Below are 20,163 nucleotides of genomic sequence, written 5' to 3' on the forward strand. Positions count from 1 at the left end.
ACAAATTGGCTAAAGGAGATGATAAGAAGAAAAAACAACATGCAGAAATACGCTTATACATATAAGTGTAAACTTCAAATACTTTATTCATAAACTTTCCATTTTATATATGGAAAAATTACAAGAATTGTGTTTAACACATTATTATTAGAGGAAATACTCATTTAACAAAATTATTATGACACCTAGTGACCTAGGACTAGGAGTACTATATATTATTAAGAGTGTGAAATTATTTCTATGATTAAATATCAATGATGGATTATACTGTGACAATGTATAAAACTCGTACATTGTCAATACATACATCTTTTACGTTATTATTAATTGCAGCAACAAACTTTTCCCTGAGGTCCACAATGGCCATTCTTATAGGAAATGCTTATACAAAAAGCATTACAATCTTTGTCACTTGGACACCCATGCCCAATCTCACAAATCCTTGCTGCACCATTTTCAAACACATTTCTTGATCCTACAATCATCAATATAATAATATTAATAATAATATGATTATAATTTTTATGAAATCATATTTTATACTCATCTTGGATGTGAGTATTCTAATAACAATCAGTTATAAATGTGTTGGTCTAGAAATATAAGTTATAAGACTTCATTGGATCCCCAAAGTCAAGTGTTCGATTCTTTGGAACAACACTTGTTGGAATGGGTAGCCACGAACCCGAAAGGACCCAAAAAAAAAAATAAGAAATAACATTGTTAATACTAAAAAATCAGTTCTTAATAACATGGTTCACTTTATTTCTAGCCCTATGTATAAGTATTTTTCCCTTTGGAGTTATGAAAATGGCTTTGTTACCTGTAGCTGAAGACAAAATCAAAGCAATGAACAAAAAACCGAAGAAAAGGTTTGAACGAATGATGTTGATAGCCATTTGGTGAAGATAACTTAATGTTTTGTGATTTTATATGATTAATACAAATGAGGTACCCTACTGGAAACTATTTATAGATAATACAAAGTGCAATTAAGGTAACATTTTATATTATATTATACCATACAATCAGCAACCCTAGTAGTAATACTAATTTAACTGTGAGAATTTGAAAGATGTTTTTTTGGTACATATTTGAAAGATATTTTTTTTTGTTTCCTACGGGTGTCATCACACTGGAGGTAATGTTTTGAATTTTTTTTTAAACAGGCTAACAGGCCAGGCCCAGGCTCCTATGCGCTATATAGGCTGGGTCTGTTTAAGGCAAAGTCTGGTCTGGCCTGGCCTGTTTCCACCCTTAACTGGAGGCAATCATGTCCGAGCCGGGAACATCCACAAGTATGTGAGGCTAACTCTCCCAACGGACATTTTTTCCATCCACAAGACTCGAACCCAGGTTCTTGCTTGAGGGGAATCAAACATGTACCACTTGAACCAACGTATGTTTGTATATTTGAAAGATATTTGAGTGAAAAGAATAAATATTATATCAAATTAATATCAAAACATTAATAGGAATGATGAATTACCAAATTATTAATTATAGCTAATAATAGAGAGTAAATTTTCCTTTGCAATCATTCTCAATCACCACCAGGTTGAACAAAAAAATTCCATAAATAACACATCAAATTTGTAGAGTATCCATTTTTATTATTTCAGTTGCCCAAACAAATTAAATATAGATAGTATATTAGAATAAGGGAATTATAGATTTTATTAGTGTCACGCCAGGAAATTTTCCCAATTAAGGGAATTATAGATTTTATTTTTATTTTTCAACAAAACTAGTATTGTTTTTCCTATTATAATATTAAAAAAAGACACTTACAAAGGAAATTTAATTTGAGGGAATTCAATGAAGGATGTTTAGGTTGAATGTTACCCATTCATTCCAGAGAAAAAAGATGTATACATTAATATATTGTATGAGTGTTTTATAGTATCATTTATCATTCATTTACAATCAAGATAAAAGTAATATAAATGAATGACATCATTCATTTTATTCTTCTGATGTTATGTTCTTTTTGTACTATTAAGGGCATTATTCATTTTGCAGTTAATGAACTAATTTATTTGGGTGCATAATTGTCCTACCAATAAATATTGTACACATGAATTAAACTATTGACATTTTGATGATGTTTACTTTTAAGCAAATAATTTAAGTATTTAAGAAATCATTAAAACATATAAAATATTAATATAGTTTTTTACTATAAACATATTTAAATTTGCATTAGAAACTACATTAAAAAATGGAGAGATAAAGGAAGAAATAATGAAGGAATACATAAAATGTATGGTTGAAAAATAAAGTATAAATATACATTGAATTTTTAAAATATTAAAAGATCTAAAAATATGAAAATGTAAAACATCAAAATAAAATTCTTTTTGTATTACTAAGGGTTCATCTCAACAAGTACAGATGTCAAAGTGTCATATTATAAGATAAAGTCATATAATATAATTCTGTTTTTCCATTTATCATTACAATTTGCTATTATATCTTAAGAGAATGTTTTAGAACATAACAATATCAAATCAACATTAGAATGTTAGATTCAAATTAAAAATTAGCATTTTTAGTTTTCTAAAAAAACTTTAAAATTTGAAGTTCTTAAATATTGTCTTAAAAATAATGCTGAACGTTGTAGTTTTAATGAGAATTTAATGAGAAAATATACCTAAATCTAAATTAGTATCAGAATGTGATCCGTGACAGTTTTCTTTTAAGATTTTCTACCTATTTTGTTATAGTATTTATTATTAATTAATTTATTGTCGGTCAAGAAGTTAATCAATTATTATTAATATATTGATTTTTTAAAATAAAAAAATATATTGCCAATCAATTACTATGAAAAAAGACAATCAACCATAACTTAACATGATTGATTTAAATGTTTTTTATTTTCTTTCTAAATGAAAAAGCAAACAATATGTAACTTGATATGTATAAGAACCAATCGATTGTACTTGTAGCTACATGAGTGAGTGACTTATAGATAACACTTTTTTACGGTACGATAAAAAATACATAAGGTACTACTAGATCTCTAAGATTGTCGACTTTTGATTACTACTGAGCATTAATGTTGGCATATATTGCTGATCAATCTCTTATAAACAAGTAATCATTGTAGACAATTGAACATTCAATATTAACAAGGTTATAGACCACAAGTGTGCTTAAGCTCAGTGCATAGTTGTTACAGCCCTATGAACCACCAAAAAAAGTAACAGACAAAAGGTTTTCACAAGAAGTTCATCAACACTTTGGATAGAGCATATCATAGTGGCCAGGCCGATATAGCAACGTGATGAAAGGATTTTTCTTCTCAGAGCTAGTAACAGCATTTGAGAGATCGCCATCATCGGGCATGAAATCATGATGATTTACGCTGACAGCCCCCGTTTCACATGAGCTGCGGTCAAGGTAGACAACACGGATTGGAACACCCAAGGCATCTGAAAGAGCAGTAATGTGCACATGGTCGCTCTCTTCGCCCATTGGTTCAACAGATGATTTGCAAAACTAAACCAAAATAAACAACATGAGATGGAGAACAATATATTAGAATCAAAAGATTGAAAACATGGACAATTTTTCAATAATAAAACTACTGGGGTGTTTCATTTTTGTCATATATTAACTTGACAAGGAACTTTTGGAGGAATAGAAAAATTCTCATCATAGAACGAACCTGTTCAACTGTTGTATTAGATAAGCCCAGTATAAATGGTTCAAAAAATTCTGAGCGCTTTTGGATTGCAGCAGATGTAACAAATCTGAAGAACATAACAACTAACCAAACAAATTTGTCAAGACAAATGGGAGAAATAAGAGCAGGGCATTTGGGAAGGGTTTAAAAAACACACCATAATCAGATATTGATTGATCTCGGCTTCTAAGAACAAGCTCTTCATGACTGTGATCATGTTTATACAATTCATTCAAACAAAACCACATCAGAAAAAGAAAGTAACAGATAATGACCAAATTGTGATAATTAAATATTCCAAGAACATATCATGCTTTCAAGTTTCAGCTCATGATTATAAATGCCAATCTATGGTGAAGGAAGAAGTTAACACCTTATAGAATTCTCTTTCCCTTGAATAACACAATCCAGCTCCTCAAGGAATAACTGAATTTTTTTACAAGATCAAGATAACCATAAGTAAAATTATATCCATAAATAAGGAAAGCATTTGTACATGTAAACTTAAACCTCTGAAAATGCCTCTAAAGATTTAGAATTACTATAATCCACCATGTTCTAGTTAAAATCATGTTCTCTAAGTATTTGAGCATTATGTTTCTGGATTGTGCTATATTTTCACCATGAAACAAAGAAGAACAATATGCCAAGTAACAACAAAAAAAGCTTTTCTCCACGAGGTGAGGTCGGGTAACATGGATTAAATGGCACCTATGTGATCAGAAGATCTTCCAGATTCTTCCCTTCAATACAACACTTTCTAAACAGCCAAAAGTTTCTATTTCCCTTTTTTCGTCAATTTCATTGAAAAAGCTTGAATAAAAGCAAGGAGATATGCATAATTTGTGAAGCAATAATACTCCAGACTTCACCAAAAGAAATCATTTCCCATACTCTGTAAATGTAACTTCTAGAGGCATTTACTTTTCAGCTTTTGTTTTGTTGATCATGGTTTTAAGTCTATGATTTCACAAGAACTCAGCTCAATAACCTCTATCATGTGACATTGTAATTGGGTAACGAGTTACCAATTACAATAGTTAGAAATAAGTAAAAGTAGTCACCTAATTCACAACATGACTAAAGAAACCATTAACAACTTAAAAATGGATAGATGGAAGAATCTATTCAAACATTTCCCATAGGATAAGGGCTTAGTGGTCAAATGTGAAAAGTCATGGTATCTACTTTCAACTAGACCAAAGTTTAGGAGATTATTCAGTAAATCAGTGCATTATATCTACTTTCATAAATAGCAACCAAAACTTTGTAGCAATTTTCAAACTTTAGAAGTTGTGTAGTGTGCACACATTTTTGCCAAAGAAATCTTAAGATATTAAAATAAATAATCACATATACCATAGAAAAGAAGGAGTATTGGGGGGGGGCACTTATGTTACCGAAAAAAAATCTTCAAAAGTCAGGTCTGGGTAACCCAAGGTCTGCAGTGCTTTTCTACTTTTTTCCACATTCTCTTTGATACGATCAATTTCAGCTTGGTCTTGAGATTCCAAAATATGCTCCTGAAATAAAGCAAGGCAATTAATCCATTTACCAAAATTGTTGAAATATTTGATGTCTTACGCCATAGACCCCAGAATAGTCATCCAAACATAAAATGGAGGATAATTGATTCTGAGCTATACACATTAAAACATACAAGGTATGAAAACATAAAGCCGCGGAAGAAGCAGTTCCCATCTCCCCGAGTACGTCGAATGGCAGCATATTGCTCTTCGAGCACCTGTATTACATATCACAAGAGAAAGGTTCAAGAAACATGTTAAGATGCTAGGAGAATGTAAAACACATACAAATAAGTGGAGAAAGAAAAGGTTGACCTAACCTTTATTTTCTCCAGCAAGATAGGACTGCCCGATTGATATTCAGCAGCTAAACTAGATAATGGTTCCTGCCAATTTGTCATAGCAAAATTATAACAGAAGCACAATTATATGGTTCATAGTATTAGTTCTAGTGTCAAGTTCTATATGGTTCGTCACTTTTAACCATATTATTACAAAGACTTCTGTTATATGGAATCCGGTATGTGGTTCGTCACTTTGAAGGAACCATGTAACTATGAATAGAAGCCACATAGCATGAGATAAATGAAGAACATAAAGTAATCCAATCAACACAATTATCACTTTCCTTAAATAAACCAAATTCAAAGTTTCAGGGGAAGAGCATGTATAACCACAATACCATGTAAAATTTGTAAATCGTAAACTAATTGAATCTAAATCAATTGATAACAAATTTGAAAGTGTTTATGCAACTAGCCTTGCCTTATCACCCACAAATGGGACCTTATTGGCTTCCTCATCCTGAATTGAAGATTTTTGATGCAGAATTTCATCATCACCAAAATTGCTACATTCATCGAATTCAGACATCGGAAATGCTAAAGAATCTGTTTCCTCATATTCAAAAAATGAATCTTTATTCTGCATTTTTCCCCTTTTGAACCAATTCACCGCTTTTCACCCAATTCCCAAAAATAAATCTTTTTTTTTAGCTGTAACTGAAAATGAAAGAAATCACGGTTAATTATTCTCCAGTTAGCTTTCAGAGAGAAAATAATTCAAGAAAAGCAAAAAAAAAATAGAAAATGGAAAGTTGTAGGGCTTAACCTTCCACGCAAACGCAAGAAGGAATCTGCAAGGGTTTGGATCAGTGATGGAGAGAAATAGTTCGAGATCAGTGAAGTGAAACAAATCCCTAAATTCCCAAATCTTTGTAATCAATCTTATATATTATTCACACATAATTAATTAATCAACGAATTCCTGACACGTGTCCTATGGGAAATGAAAGCTATGATTAGACCAAACCCAAACATTGTGGGAAATAGGAATTAAAATTTAGTGTCTAGATTCGATTTAGTGCAGATAATAGTATCTTATTATATGTTTTAAACTAATTATATATTGATATGTGAATAAAAGAATTTTTTTTTAAAAAGTAATAAAAAATAATATTCTAATTGATTTTGCATAGGGAATGAGACACCACTTAAGATAAATGATATGTTCTTAGAGAGTAAATGTCAGGTCCAATCTATATAAGCAAAGGATAATTTAAAAAATAATAATGGCAAGCAATGTTTGGTCTCATATATGCACAATATTGCAAGAGTTATTTACATTGTTATTATATGATTCAATATTCATATTTTCGTATCATTCACTTTAAAGTTCAAGTCATACAAAGGAATTAATGATATACTTAATTTTGTACTACAAAAAGTAATCTTTATTTTAAGCATAAGGAATTAATCAATTTCGGATGTTGTGATTAACCCACCTATAAAATGTAACCAGGAGTCGAATCCTTACATTTTGAATAACCCCTTATTTAGGTACATGTTTGATTCCTCTTAAGCAATAACCCGGGTTTGAGTCTTGTGGATGGAAAAAATGTTCGTTGAGAGAGTTAGCCCCACGTACTGTGGATGTTCCCGGCTCGGACATGATTGCCTCCCGTGCGAGGATACTTGTAGGAAACCAAAAAAAAAATTCTCCTTATTAATGGAAAGCCCATGAACACAGGCCCAATAGCACAATGGCTCTATAAGAAGCCCATTAAATAAACTCGATGTTCCATTCGTAAGGTTGAAGAAGAAGATCTGAAACAAACGAAGCCTCTTATCTAAATCAAAGAAATGCCTCAGAGACACTCGAAGAACAACAACGATCTCGCGTTCTTCACGTACGATGAGAAACGCAAGCTTGGTTATGGAACCCAAAAAGAGAGGTTAGGGAAAGATTCAATAAAGCCATTCGATGCATGTTCTCTTTGTTTGAAACCCTTCATTGACCCTATGAGTTGTCAGAAGGGACATCTTTTCTGCAAAGAGTGCATTCTTGAGTGCCTCTTGTCTCAGAAGAAAGATATTCAAAGGTATTTACTCGATTCTATTATTCATATGCATCACTTTCGAATTTTTATATTAGGGATTAGGGTTTAGTTTATGCTCAAAATAGCCCCAATTTTTAATTGAGTAGGTTATTTCAAGATGAATTTTTTAAAAAACTATAGTTTTAAAATGTTGAGGTTGGTGAATTTTAGAAAATTGTCTTTTTAATAATTTTACTTGCTGTGTAGAATTTTGACATTTAATTTGTAGGTTCCTAATAATGATGTAATAACTTCATTTTGAGAGAATACTACAGGATTGCGTGGATGTTCCTATAACTTTATTTTGAGAGAATAGTACATGATTGTGTGGATGTTCCTTTTAGGCACCTAATAATTGCTGAAGAATGGATAAAATCAAACATTTAAGGTGGTCTTGTCTTCCTGCGACGTTTTTAGTGAAATGGAGATTAAGGGTTTTGCAAAACTTGTCAAATATTTTGATTAAGTAATTTAACTAACTAGAATATAAGTGTTTTTTCCCTCTCATAACCATATTATTCACAAAAAGGTTTCAGTCTCGCAAAGTGAATGTTGTATCATGAATCTGCCCCTATGTGTACATTAGTCTTTTCCCCCCGCTGATATGGTTCCAGTTGATCATCACTACAGGCTTCTACGAGTTTTTAGATTAGCTTGATTTAACACAACTTTCCTCTATCATCCATAATTCCATTTTCATATAAATTATAATGCTTTACACTCGGAACTTTCATAATATTTTTCCTGGGTCGCTTAGAAAAGGCTTTTACTTGTTGTCTTGGATGTTGCGTGGTAATCGTGTAAAATTATGACCTGTTCTACAGAATTTTCATAATATTTTTCTCTAGTCCCTTAGGGTCGGTCTTTAACTTGTCTTAGATGTTGCTTGGACAATCTTGTAAAATTATGTTCTATCTGCCATAGCTGAATTTTCGAAATTTTTCGTATGATTAACAAACCGTATTAACTAGTTCTATCTCGAATCTGCTGTTCCCCTTGAGTTCTTATGCAGAATGAGTACCCTTTACATTTTTTCTTAGATAATCATATTATGTTCTTTGCTGGAGTTGCTGCTGTGGATGTTATTATAAAACCTGTTTAATGTTATTAATCTTAACGATGTGGTTATGATATTGGTATTTACAATAAAACAGGAGGGTTGTAGCCCATGCTACTCAGCAGAAGCAAGAAAAGGAAGAGGAAGAAGAGAGATTGATGTTAGAAAAGGCTAAAGAGCTTGATGCATTTGATCAGCAAAATCATGGCGCTTTGCCACAATACAGTGATAGAAATTATAGCCGTGATAAGAATGGTTTCCATGGGGCTAACAGTGTGAAGGTCACTTCCTATGAGGAGGAAGCCCTTCGGACAATGAAGGCATTTTGGCTGCCTTCAGCTACACCAGAAGCTTCTGTTAAAGTGGAAGCACCTTCTACCAGTACTGTCTGTCCTGAAGGAAATGAGAAGCTGAAGTTAAAGACACTTTTCCCTGTCCAATTCACTGAAGATACTAGTGATCATAAAAAATCCAACAATCTTGATAGGACCTACATTTGTCCTAGCTGCAAAGTCACTCTAACCAACACAATGTCACTTGTGGCCCTTAGTTCATGTGGGCATGTATTTTGCAAGAAATGTGCTGACCGGTTCGTGGCTGTTGATAAAGTATGTATCGTTTGCAACAAGGCCTGTAAAGAGAGACATATGGTGAACCTGGAGAAAGGAGGAACAGGTTTTGCTGGTCATGGAGATCATCTTGAAGCCAGAGACTTCAAGCATTTGGGAAGTGGTTCTGGGTTGGGGCTGGTTAGACCTGCAATGAAGACTTGAAGACTTACTGGTTTAGCTTGTCTGATCTATGAACTTAATTCAGAACAATAAGATTATGCATTAGCTTCTCAAGACAAAGTTACCATGTTGCCTTGGTAACACATCATTATCTACCCTTAACTTTGATCATGTATTCTACTTTGTATGATTTTACTATTTTATTTGTGATGTTATCTGGTGCCCTAAAGAATTCAAGAAAAAATAAGTATTTTATATTAAGGAAAACTGAACTTCATTTCTCAACATTCTAATATATCACTTTCACATACAAAAATCCCCTCCCTTAGTTACCCAATCCTTTTATTTTCTTCTTCTTTAGTTAATCCTTTTATAAAATGAAATTTCGTTCCGTCTAAAAAATCAAGAGTAAATACTCATGTGAATCCACAAAAATATCAAATGTAGGTCAAATTAATTCTTTTTAGTATGTTTGAAAATATTTGGTAGAAACTAATTTGACCCCAACAAGGACTAATTTATCATACATTTGAAATTTGTAGAGACCATTTTAGGTTTTTTCAAGACCAAACTGTTTGTTAAGATGTTAAGATCGAAAAATATGAGAGACTAAAAAGTGCATAAAGCATCAAGATACAAAACAACAGTGTTTTAATCTTCCTATTGTATATGAAATGTTTTTTTTTTAATCTTCCTATTGTATATGAAATGTTTTTTTTTTAATCTTCCTATTGTATATGAAATGTTTTTTTTTTAATCTTCCTATTGTATATGAAATGTTTTTTTTTTAATCTTCCTATTGTATATGAAATGTTTTTTTTTTAATCTTCCTATTGTATATGAAATGTTTTTTTTTTAATCTTCCTATTGTATATGAAATGTTTTTTTTTTAATCTTCCTATTGTATATGAAATGTTTTTTTTTTAATCTTCCTATTGTATATGAAATGTTTTTTTTTTAATCTTCCTATTGTATATGAAATGTTTTTTTTTTAATCTTCCTATTGTATATGAAATGTTTTTTTTTTAATCTTCCTATTGTATATGAAATGTTTTTTTTTTAATCTTCCTATTGTATATGAAATGTTTTTTTTTTAATCTTCCTATTGTATATGAAATGTTTTTTTTTTAATCTTCCTATTGTATATGAAATGTTTTTTTTTTAATCTTCCTATTGTATATGAAATGTTTTTTTTTTAATCTTCCTATTGTATATGAAATGTTTTTTTTTTAATCTTCCTATTGTATATGAAATGTTTTTTTTTTAATCTTCCTATTGTATATGAAATGTTTTTTTTTTAATCTTCCTATTGTATATGAAATGTTTTTTTTTTAATCTTCCTATTGTATATGAAATGTTTTTTTTTTAATCTTCCTATTGTATATGAAATGTTTTTTTTTTAATCTTCCTATTGTATATGAAATGTTTTTTTTTTAATCTTCCTATTGTATATGAAATGTTTTTTTTTTAATCTTCCTATTGTATATGAAATGTTTTTTTTTTAATCTTCCTATTGTATATGAAATGTTTTTTTTTTAATCTTCCTATTGTATATGAAATGTTTTTTTTTTAATCTTCCTATTGTATATGAAATGTTTTTTTTTTAATCTTCCTATTGTATATGAAATGTTTTTTTTTTAATCTTCCTATTGTATATGAAATGTTTTTTTTTTAATCTTCCTATTGTATATGAAATGTTTTTTTTTTAATCTTCCTATTGTATATGAAATGTTTTTTTTTTAATCTTCCTATTGTATATGAAATGTTTTTTTTTTAATCTTCCTATTGTATATGAAATGTTTTTTTTTTAATCTTCCTATTGTATATGAAATGTTTTTTTTTTAATCTTCCTATTGTATATGAAATGTTTTTTTTTTAATCTTCCTATTGTATATGAAATGTTTTTTTTTTAATCTTCCTATTGTATATGAAATGTTTTTTTTTTAATCTTCCTATTGTATATGAAATGTTTTTTTTTTAATCTTCCTATTGTATATGAAATGTTTTTTTTTTAATCTTCCTATTGTATATGAAATGTTTTTTTTTTAATCTTCCTATTGTATATGAAATGTTTTTTTTTTAATCTTCCTATTGTATATGAAATGTTTTTTTTTTAATCTTCCTATTGTATATGAAATGTTTTTTTTTTAATCTTCCTATTGTATATGAAATGTTTTTTTTTTAATCTTCCTATTGTATATGAAATGTTTTTTTTTTAATCTTCCTATTGTATATGAAATGTTTTTTTTTTAATCTTCCTATTGTATATGAAATGTTTTTTTTTTAATCTTCCTATTGTATATGAAATGTTTTTTTTTTAATCTTCCTATTGTATATGAAATGTTTTTTTTTTAATCTTCCTATTGTATATGAAATGTTTTTTTTTTAATCTTCCTATTGTATATGAAATGTTTTTTTTTTAATCTTCCTATTGTATATGAAATGTTTTTTTTTTAATCTTCCTATTGTATATGAAATGTTTTTTTTTTAATCTTCCTATTGTATATGAAATGTTTTTTTTTTAATCTTCCTATTGTATATGAAATGTTTTTTTTTTAATCTTCCTATTGTATATGAAATGTTTTTTTTTTAATCTTCCTATTGTATATGAAATGTTTTTTTTTTAATCTTCCTATTGTATATGAAATGTTTTTTTTTTAATCTTCCTATTGTATATGAAATGTTTTTTTTTTAATCTTCCTATTGTATATGAAATGTTTTTTTTTTAATCTTCCTATTGTATATGAAATGTTTTTCCTCGAGACTCTTTTATTGTCTGATCAAGCTAGTACTAGTTTGAAGGCACAAACAAATATCCAAGCAAAGAAGATTTTCAATATAGTCAACTTATGATAGTAAAAAAAATTAGTTATAATAATCAATAACTAATGAAAATAAACGTCTCTCTTATAAAATAATATGATTAAATTAATTCGTTTTAATATGCTACAAGTTTACTACTTTCCAAGAAAATATGGCTATATTCCATTAATTTCATTCTAAACCCATATCATATATAAAGCAACTTGGTTAATTGACAATAAATTGGTTTTACATTCACAAGTCATTCAAACAAATCATTAAACTGCAGGATATATGGATTATATCATATAATATATCAAAATATGCGGTATGACAATATAATCATGTCAAAACTCTTGCCTTTACCTATAATTTTATTTTCAATGCCCATCTAATGGTGAAAATGAGTTCATATGAACGTGATTCAACCCAATCATTAAGGTTAGACTTGAGTTGAATTTCGAGTCAATTTTAATATCAAACTATTTATACAGTTAAAGTTCATGAATTTTTAAACAATTTAACGAGCTCTAACTCATTAGCAGAAATTTAAAGGGCAACTAGGTGTTAATGAATTATATATATAGATGAATAAAGTTTGTCAATTTTAATAATAAATGTAATTATCAATCAAACTTCATGTATTAAAAATTGTTTGCATATATATATATATGTATGTATGTACATACAGTGTTTCAAATGGAAACAATTGCTCACATGAGAAGTGAAAATAATCAATATCCACGAATGGCTTTTTATCAAATAATTATTAACTAAATTTGAATAATATCCATATATAATTGTAAGGACCTAATTTACCGTTTCTATAATTTTTATATAAAAATGGTTTTCATTTGAGTTATTTTCATAGTCTCAATTTCTAATTCAAATTTAATTTATTTAATTTATAAGTCAAGTTTATCGAACTAAATAACTAGTAAATAAACTTTTATTTTTATTTTTGGATAGCATCTTTAGATATGAATTCTTTTTTCTATTAGTCAACAACAAGAATTTGATTCTTGGTCAAGTTTCATACCTTTTTCTATTCAAATTTCTTACCCTTTTCTAGTTTCTATTAATAACAAAAATCATAATAAAAAATTTAATATGCCGTAATAAATACCTAATAATCAGGATATGAAAATCTGAACCTATATCTTAGTGGCCACGTCAGCAAAACCAGGGACATTTATGATGGGACCCACCACAAGACCATTACCCGCCAACAAACATCACACACATCTCAACAACAAATAAATAAATAATAAAAGTAAAAAGTTGTAATCTTTCTTCTGATTCTTGAAACCCCATAAAGCAAAACCCCCAAAGATTGCTTCAAAAATCTGAAATTTCATCTGGGTGTATCGAAAGTAAGGATCTTTGAGAAAAGGGTATTTTGGGTATGGTGGATTTGGAGAAGCAGGAGAGGGTGGTGGTGGCGGTGGAGGAAGATGGTGGCGGAGATGGAGAAGAAGAGAGGCTATTGGATTTTAATATGTTGTGTTCTTCTGTGGCTATGCAAACTGCACATGGTACTTGGGGTAAGAAGAAACTTGGGGTTGAAGATGAAGAAGAAGAAGAACAAGGTGAAGGTGGTGGTGTTCTTAGGTTGTGGGAGGGTGAACTCTTTGATTGTTTTGATGACCGTACAATTGCTTTTCAATCTGCTTGGTCTGTTTCTTTCTCTTTTCCCATACTTTATTTCATTATATCCTGTTTCATATCAATTTACGCGATATTATTTATGATAGAACATTACGACAATATTTGATTCGTATAAGAGATTTGGTTTTTGTTGTTATTGTATTTTGTTATGATAAGCTTTGCTAATTTTGAATGAAATGAGGGATAGTTCTTTACTTAATTTCTGGATAAACGGATCTTTATGAGGTTATAATTTCAGTTTGTAAGAGAATGAACTCTTAATTCTTACCTGTTTAGATTTCCCTTTTTGTCATTAGATCCCTATGTGATTCATGGTAACTGTAATGTGGATTATAGTTTAGTTTGCGATTTAGAACTAGCTGGTTTCACTAATTAAATTATAGAATTCCGAAGGGAGTCGATTGTTATTATTATTTTCTCAACATGGGGTGAGGGATTTGTGAGGTTGACATTTATTCTTTCTGAGTTACTAAGATACTTGGTTGTTTTCTTATTCTTACACATTTCGAGCGCTTTGTCTACTTCTTTATACATGTATTCGTTAAATACCTGTCTGACAAATGAAAGTCTGGGATGCCAAAAGTCACACAGACAATGTGCTGGAGTTTGCGGCTATTCACAAGGATGTGAGTGATATATCATGTCTAAGTAATAGCTTGTTTTGTGTTGCAGTTGTCCTTGCTACCGATTCGGGAAGAACATGAAGCGAGCTGGTTTTGGTTCTTGCTATGTTCAGGTATATTTAAATTGTGGGGAAAATCACAGTGCATTTGTCTTGAAATGGAATCACTTTTAAAATTTGCTCTTTCTACACCTTCATCATTTTATTGTTTGAAATTTAATTTGCTTGTTTTACGTTGCAGACAGTAGCTTATTTTCTTCTTGCTATGGGTGCCTTTCTTAACTTTATTGCCTTTACTATCACGAGACGTCACCACTATTTATACCTGGCAATTGCCTTCATCATTACTGTTGGAGCATACTTAGGATTCTTCCGAACACGTATGAGAAGGAAATTCAACATCAAGGTGTGTATTTATGTCCACAATTTTTTAGTAATACTTTGTTATTCATAGATATTTTTTGTTCCTCTCTCAACCATAGTTGCATCCTGTAACCTTTCGTTATCCAATTCGCTTGGATTTATCATTTATGTGATTGGGGATGCGACAAATATTATTTTCCATTTTTGCTTGCGTTCTGTGTGCACGCGTGTTAGAGTAAGATTAGCTGATATGGATACTTTGAGTCATGTGACTTAGTAATCTGTGGATTTTATTTATTCACATGCTTTTACTTTTCTATCTAATATATATATTGAGTAACTTCGATGTAGTTTCGGCTACAATGGCTTGTCTAACACACTAGTTTTTGGTACTTTTTTCAGGGTAGGGATAGTTCCTTGGACGATTGTGCTCACCATTTTGTCTGTCCTTGTTGTTCATTATGTCAGGTCATTTCAGAATTCCCTAATGCTACATATCATAAATTATGTATATTGATAAAATATTGATTTCTAAATCTCCCTCGACCATTTTGTGTATGGTTTTTTTGGTCTCCATCTACCTCTAAATTTTGGATTAACCTCCATCTGATCTAGTCTCCTGATTGGGTTTCTACTAATCTCTTCCACACATGCCCAAACCACCAAAGACTCGATTCTACCATCTTTTATACAATAGGAACTATCCTAACTTTCTTCCTAATGCATTCATTCCCGCTGTCTAGTATGTCCACTCATTTAACGCAATATTATCATCTCTGCTGCATTGAGTTTATTCTCTTGTCGGTATTTTACTGCCCAATAGCCAGTCCATTTAACAGTGCAGGTCTTACAGTTGTGTTATAATCCCATATAATCTTATTAAACAACTTTGTGAGTCAACTAATGATTCGCTCTCATCCTTTTCAAAGCTTCTTTCATCTATAATTCTCGAATTCTACGATTAAATATATAATTATGATTTTCCTCTTTAGTGTTTAGCCTATCATAATGTAAAGAATATGATCATCATTGAAAAGCTTGTGAAAATAGTTCTTCCATATTTCCTTATATCTTCGTCAATCATCAAGATTTTTTCTTCATCTTTAATGCATTCTACTAGGTCACAGTCTCTTGTCTTTCTTTTGCTACCCTTTGTAAGCCTATAGATGCTTCCTTCCCTTTGCTTTCTACCTTTCTTGTTGCCTTTCTTAGCTACCCTGTATTTTTTTGAACTTTGAGTAGTTTTACACAAGGACCATGCTTTATAACATTACCTTCTCACCTTAACTTTGTTTTTGACGCTTTTGTCCCGACCGTGATTCTTTACTCTGTTGTCCACAACCTCTAGATTCACTTAGTGTCTCCTTTGCCGCCTTCTTGATTCCCATGACCATCTTATCCCACATCATAATCACATCCTTGTACCTCTCAATACGCACTCCGATTAATGGTGAATATAGACAAAATGGAGGCATATGTAAGTATAAGTTGTGTCAAACATAGTATTGAATTTTGGCATCTTTATAATATGATGCAGGAGTCTAGAACACTGGAGATGAACAACGTTCAAGGCGGCACTTGGCACGGTAGGGGCGACACAATATGCATAGGTGGTGTTAGTGATGGGAGTAAAGCACTGTTTGAGTTAAGTCCTCCTCATGTAGTGGCTATCAATTATAGTGATGAAAGTTGTATGGAAAAGAAGAGCATAGATGTTAGCAATCAATCTTGACCAACCAATGATTCTTCATCTGAATTCTATCCCTGATGGAGGGAGATGTTAGTTTTTGCAAATGTGCATATAGGATCTTGTTATTTTCTCAAGGAATAGTCTTATTTTGTTAACCTCTTTAGTATAGTTTGATTAGTATTATGGTGTTAAAAGAATGCCATTTTCTATGTTTGTACATTTGTCTGCCATAGACAGAATGAATATTTATTATGACTTATGAATGCATTCACTCTCTACTACTCTTATTCTCTATGGATGCAATGTATTGTAACAGGTTTCACCACACAAAAATTGTATTGAACATGTTGCAGGTTTATCACTATGGGCTGAATCATGTTAACCATTGGAATGATACTTTTTTCCCTGATATCTCTGCTGAACCTCCCTTTGATTTTGTACACTTACATTTATGTATAGTTCTAGTATGCAGATTAAAATTTGGCCTTTTGAAAATGTTCATTACTAGTCTATTTGTTACATGTGTATTATGTCATAATATCTTCAATGTTGGTGTTTAAAATTTTGACTGTAACTTTCTGTTGCCAATAATTACCAATATAGAGGGAGAGAAATATGACATGTTAAAGATACAATAATTATAAGATAATGTTCACAAACTTTAAATTACATTCAAATGAATCCCTCCCTCTCCACATGGCATTTTTGTAAATAATTTCTGAATATCATTCTATGCAATAGATTGCAGTAGTTTTTTCTCTTTCCCTTTTCTCTTTTTTGGCTAATGTGACTAGGAGTGTATGAATCTCTCAACTCTCCATAGTCCAAATCAAAGCCTTGTAGCCATTCAATTTTGGACTAAGTGGAAATAATGATACACAAAAAACACATGGACCAAATAATATTGACTATTTTCTCTTCAGTCCTCCTAGATTTCTTTATTGCAAAAAAGACCCTCAAATTCTCTGCCCTTTGATGGGAGTTTCAGTGCTTAAAAAGCTTGTAGTTGTATCCATCATTGACTCATTTGTTTCCATATTCACCATCTCTTGTATCAAATTAAAGCACTTGGATAATGTCTCCTACAATAATTATCATAAACTTTATTATGCTAAAACCATCAAAGAATCAAAACACTTCCCTTAAATCTTAAAGGGAAGTAGTGGTTGAATGTAAACTTACCTCATCTATATACTCACAAGATGTAATTGAAACTCTCAGAATAGAATATTGCGCCGGGGATAGTTCATGAGATGCAGACATAAGGGCACATGCTGCAATAGTTGAAGGTTTGTACTCTAAAATCTTAAACTCTGCAACCATAAGAATCATGCAATTCAGAGTTTGTGTTGATTGAAATTGAATAGCTAAAGATTATAGTGGATTTTACATGTTTGAATATTTCAAGTAGTACCATTTTGAGCATTGAAGATTATCTCAGAAGCTCTTTCTTTAAGTGCTTCCTTCAGTGCTTGATCTTTGAATTCAGATAAAGAGATGAAGAAATGCAAGAAAGGAAAAGGTGTAATTGACCTCATACGCCAGTTCAGTGCACCAAGAATTAGAAGCTCCATTTTCTGAACACATTGAGCCTCCAAAACATAACCTTGTTTCTGTTTCATTGATTGTAAATACCATTAGTTCAAGTTACTATGCCATTGTACATGTACTTGTACTAATGGTTGTAATTAGATGTACTTGAAGATTTACCTGAATATCCGAAAGCGAAAACCGAGTGTTCTTCATCTTTGAAGCAAGAGAAAGACAGGATATGGCAACAAGCCTAAGTAACCAAGGCTTCCCCTGCTGCAAACTTAGAGGACTAGTTGAAATAATGGAAATCTTGGAATCTTATTTATTGACAATGTAAAATTGTTTCAAATTTTAAGCTAAACAAGAATTTAAATCGCTATCCACGACCATAATTGTAAATGTCCGCGCTTATATAAAGCCGCAATTTAAAACCTCTCCTAAAGGGAAACAAACCACTAGAAATTTGCTTACCGGAATTTCTTGCCTGGACATGAAACGGTGCAAGTAGTTTATAGCAAGATAAGTTACAGAAGGCTCCAAATTGCATGAAAATTGGACCTGAAATAGCATAACACAGCAAACTATAGCAAATGTGATATGAAAGAAGATGTACTTAACATATTATACACACATAACTTTCACCTGAAGTATGAAAGAAACTGCGTCGCAGCGTAACGAAAGGTGAGAATGTGTTGCAGTTAAGGAGTTTGTGAAGGGCATATGATCAGATTCTGATGCAAAGAGTTGTGATACAATACAGTTTTGGTGTTCTTTGAAGCTGGCAAAAGGGTCTTCAAGATCAAACTCCATATCTTCTTTCACTTTCTTATGCTAGACTCAACTTGTTATAGTTATTATTGAGGAATTTAAGGATGTCATGAGAAAGATATTGAGACAAAAAGTGGTAAAAGAAAGAAAGAGAAGCTTCACTTTCTGCACTTCTTAGTTGGCACAAAAATTATTCACACATTCCATGTTATGCATTCTTTGTTCCTTGCCTCAGTTATTTATTAGGACCTTAAGAATTGGACCAAGTATTTATTAGCATTACATTCTTTGTGACAATAATTTGGTTCAAATTAAGGAGTACTATGTTAGTTGAACCCAATGTCCCCACACATATCAATGATGTTCATAAATCATAGGTTTCTACAATTAGTGGTTACATATTTTAGGCAAAATTATATGTGTAATTGCATAACCATGCAATCCTATTTTGCTTATGTGGGAATGTAGGTAACACATTTTGTATTTTAACTCTAACTTTTCATGCAAAAGATGATTACTTGAGACAAGTTTAAAACCCCAATTAGCCATACTTTTTAACCCCGTATGTGTATGAATAGAGACGATCTTCAATATTGGATGCAGATACTTACACGTGACATTATGTGTATATACTTAACTTCCTATCATACTTCAGTATTGGAGACCTAATATCAGAGAATCCGAACGCTATGTGTATATACTATACCAAGTGAACCAAAAAATTGACTGCAACATATTCAAATCTGTTCATACATTATCAGCCCTTGGATTCAAAGACATGATTCCTTTTACCCAAAATTGACCATAACAAATAAAAATCCAAAATCTAAGGGAATTTAAAAAACATGTCTATTTTATATCACTATAGAGAGTAAAAGAAGTGGTCTTATGCTTGATATTTGTGGTATATATTCCCCTCTTTACCCAAAAAAAGAACTGCTAAACTTTGAGGCATGCTGCATAAATCCACCACTAAGTACAACCTATATATATACCTCTATAGAAGTAGCTGGTAAATCCAACTTGTCCTATTAGGACTTGTTTTCAACCTTTGTGTATATTATGTAAATTCTTTGTGTTTTAATTGATGAACAAATGAGCTTATTATTATTAGATAAAAAATGTTACATGACATTATAATTATGTCCTAATTTATACCCATTTTTAGTTTGTGTTTTTTATATAAGGCACACCCTTTTTGTTTGGAAAAAAGAAGAAGCAAGAAACCTCTATTCTCCCTCAATCATAGCTATGAAATCTCTTTACTTTATTCCCTTTGACCCATTTCCTATTTGAATCCCAACACTAACAAAAGGGAACCCTCTTTTACTATGA

At 30.9% G+C, this 20,163-nt stretch overlaps 4 protein-coding genes and 1 long non-coding RNA gene across 6 annotated transcripts in view; 2 read left to right on the forward strand and 3 right to left on the reverse strand.

Annotated features, from left to right (window-relative positions):
- Positions 1-16,805, forward strand: part of LOC109329747 (protein PLANT CADMIUM RESISTANCE 8-like) — a 26,788-nt gene extending 9,983 nt beyond the window's left edge. Inside the window, exons 2-6 of one of the 2 annotated variants that reach the window (XM_019563536.1) lie at positions 13,639-13,858; positions 14,525-14,588; positions 14,716-14,880; positions 15,240-15,305; positions 16,375-16,805. In XM_019563536.1, coding sequence (XP_019419081.1) covers positions 13,683-13,858; positions 14,525-14,588; positions 14,716-14,880; positions 15,240-15,305; positions 16,375-16,569 — 666 coding nt within the window. In that variant the 5' untranslated portion in view covers positions 13,639-13,682 and the 3' untranslated portion in view covers positions 16,570-16,805. Of the gene's footprint in view, positions 1-13,427; positions 13,859-14,524; positions 14,589-14,715; positions 14,881-15,239; positions 15,306-16,374 lie in introns of those variants that run through there. The other variant, XM_019563535.1, reaches the window with a different exon arrangement.
- LOC109329746 (ubiquitin thioesterase otubain-like) lies at positions 3,053-6,430 on the reverse strand. The gene is made up of 9 exons (XM_019563534.1): positions 6,328-6,430; positions 5,983-6,218; positions 5,538-5,603; positions 5,352-5,435; positions 5,092-5,214; positions 4,065-4,117; positions 3,849-3,898; positions 3,674-3,774; positions 3,053-3,504 (listed from the first exon to the last, which is right to left on the reverse strand). The coding sequence occupies exons 2-9, from the start codon at positions 6,145-6,147 to the stop codon at positions 3,238-3,240; spliced, it is 909 nt and encodes a 302-aa protein (XP_019419079.1). The 5' UTR covers positions 6,148-6,218; positions 6,328-6,430; the 3' UTR covers positions 3,053-3,237.
- LOC109329750 lies at positions 4,486-5,077 on the reverse strand. The gene is made up of 2 exons (XR_002105579.1): positions 4,664-5,077; positions 4,486-4,622 (listed from the first exon to the last, which is right to left on the reverse strand). It is a non-coding gene; the product is annotated as an uncharacterized LOC109329750 (long non-coding RNA).
- Positions 7,298-9,667, forward strand: LOC109329745 (nitric oxide synthase-interacting protein). The gene is made up of 2 exons (XM_019563533.1): positions 7,298-7,597; positions 8,749-9,667. Exons 1-2 carry the CDS (start codon positions 7,359-7,361, stop codon positions 9,422-9,424), a joined length of 915 nt encoding a protein of 304 aa, XP_019419078.1. The 5' UTR covers positions 7,298-7,358; the 3' UTR covers positions 9,425-9,667.
- LOC109329514 (putative cyclin-D6-1) lies at positions 17,210-19,038 on the reverse strand. The gene is made up of 6 exons (XM_019563199.1): positions 18,703-19,038; positions 18,532-18,618; positions 18,238-18,333; positions 17,942-18,140; positions 17,710-17,840; positions 17,210-17,609 (listed from the first exon to the last, which is right to left on the reverse strand). The coding sequence occupies exons 1-6, from the start codon at positions 18,868-18,870 to the stop codon at positions 17,484-17,486; spliced, it is 807 nt and encodes a 268-aa protein (XP_019418744.1). The 5' UTR covers positions 18,871-19,038; the 3' UTR covers positions 17,210-17,483.

Source organism: Lupinus angustifolius, chromosome LG16, assembly GCF_001865875.1.
Source record: "Lupinus angustifolius cultivar Tanjil chromosome LG16, LupAngTanjil_v1.0, whole genome shotgun sequence".
NCBI lineage: Eukaryota > Viridiplantae > Streptophyta > Magnoliopsida > Fabales > Fabaceae > Lupinus > Lupinus angustifolius.

What these genes read in the sequence shown, in the direction of transcription:
- LOC109329514 (XM_019563199.1), bottom strand. Translation starts at nt 18,870, where the DNA reads ATGGAGTTTGATCTTGAAGACCCTTTTGCCAGCTTCAAAGAACACCAA. An exon ending in TGTCCAGGCAAGAAATTCCG is followed by an intron (nt 18,334 to 18,531) that starts GTAAGCAAATTT and finishes CTAAGTTTGCAG; the next exon opens with CAGGGGAAGCCTTGGTTACT. An exon ending in TTTCGCTTTCGGATATTCAG is followed by an intron (nt 18,141 to 18,237) that starts GTAAATCTTCAA and finishes TCAATGAAACAG; the next exon opens with AAACAAGGTTATGTTTTGGA.
- LOC109329745 (XM_019563533.1), top strand. Translation starts at nt 7,359, where the DNA reads ATGCCTCAGAGACACTCGAAGAACAACAACGATCTCGCGTTCTTCACG. An exon ending in CAGAAGAAAGATATTCAAAG is followed by an intron (nt 7,598 to 8,748) that starts GTATTTACTCGA and finishes ACAATAAAACAG; the next exon opens with GAGGGTTGTAGCCCATGCTA.
- LOC109329746 (XM_019563534.1), bottom strand. Translation starts at nt 6,147, where the DNA reads ATGCAGAATAAAGATTCATTTTTTGAATATGAGGAAACAGATTCTTTA. An exon ending in GGGAAAGAGAATTCTATAAG is followed by an intron (nt 3,899 to 4,064) that starts GTGTTAACTTCT and finishes ACATGATCACAG; the next exon opens with TCATGAAGAGCTTGTTCTTA. An exon ending in TCAATCAATATCTGATTATG is followed by an intron (nt 3,775 to 3,848) that starts GTGTGTTTTTTA and finishes TTGTTTGGTTAG; the next exon opens with TTGTTATGTTCTTCAGATTT.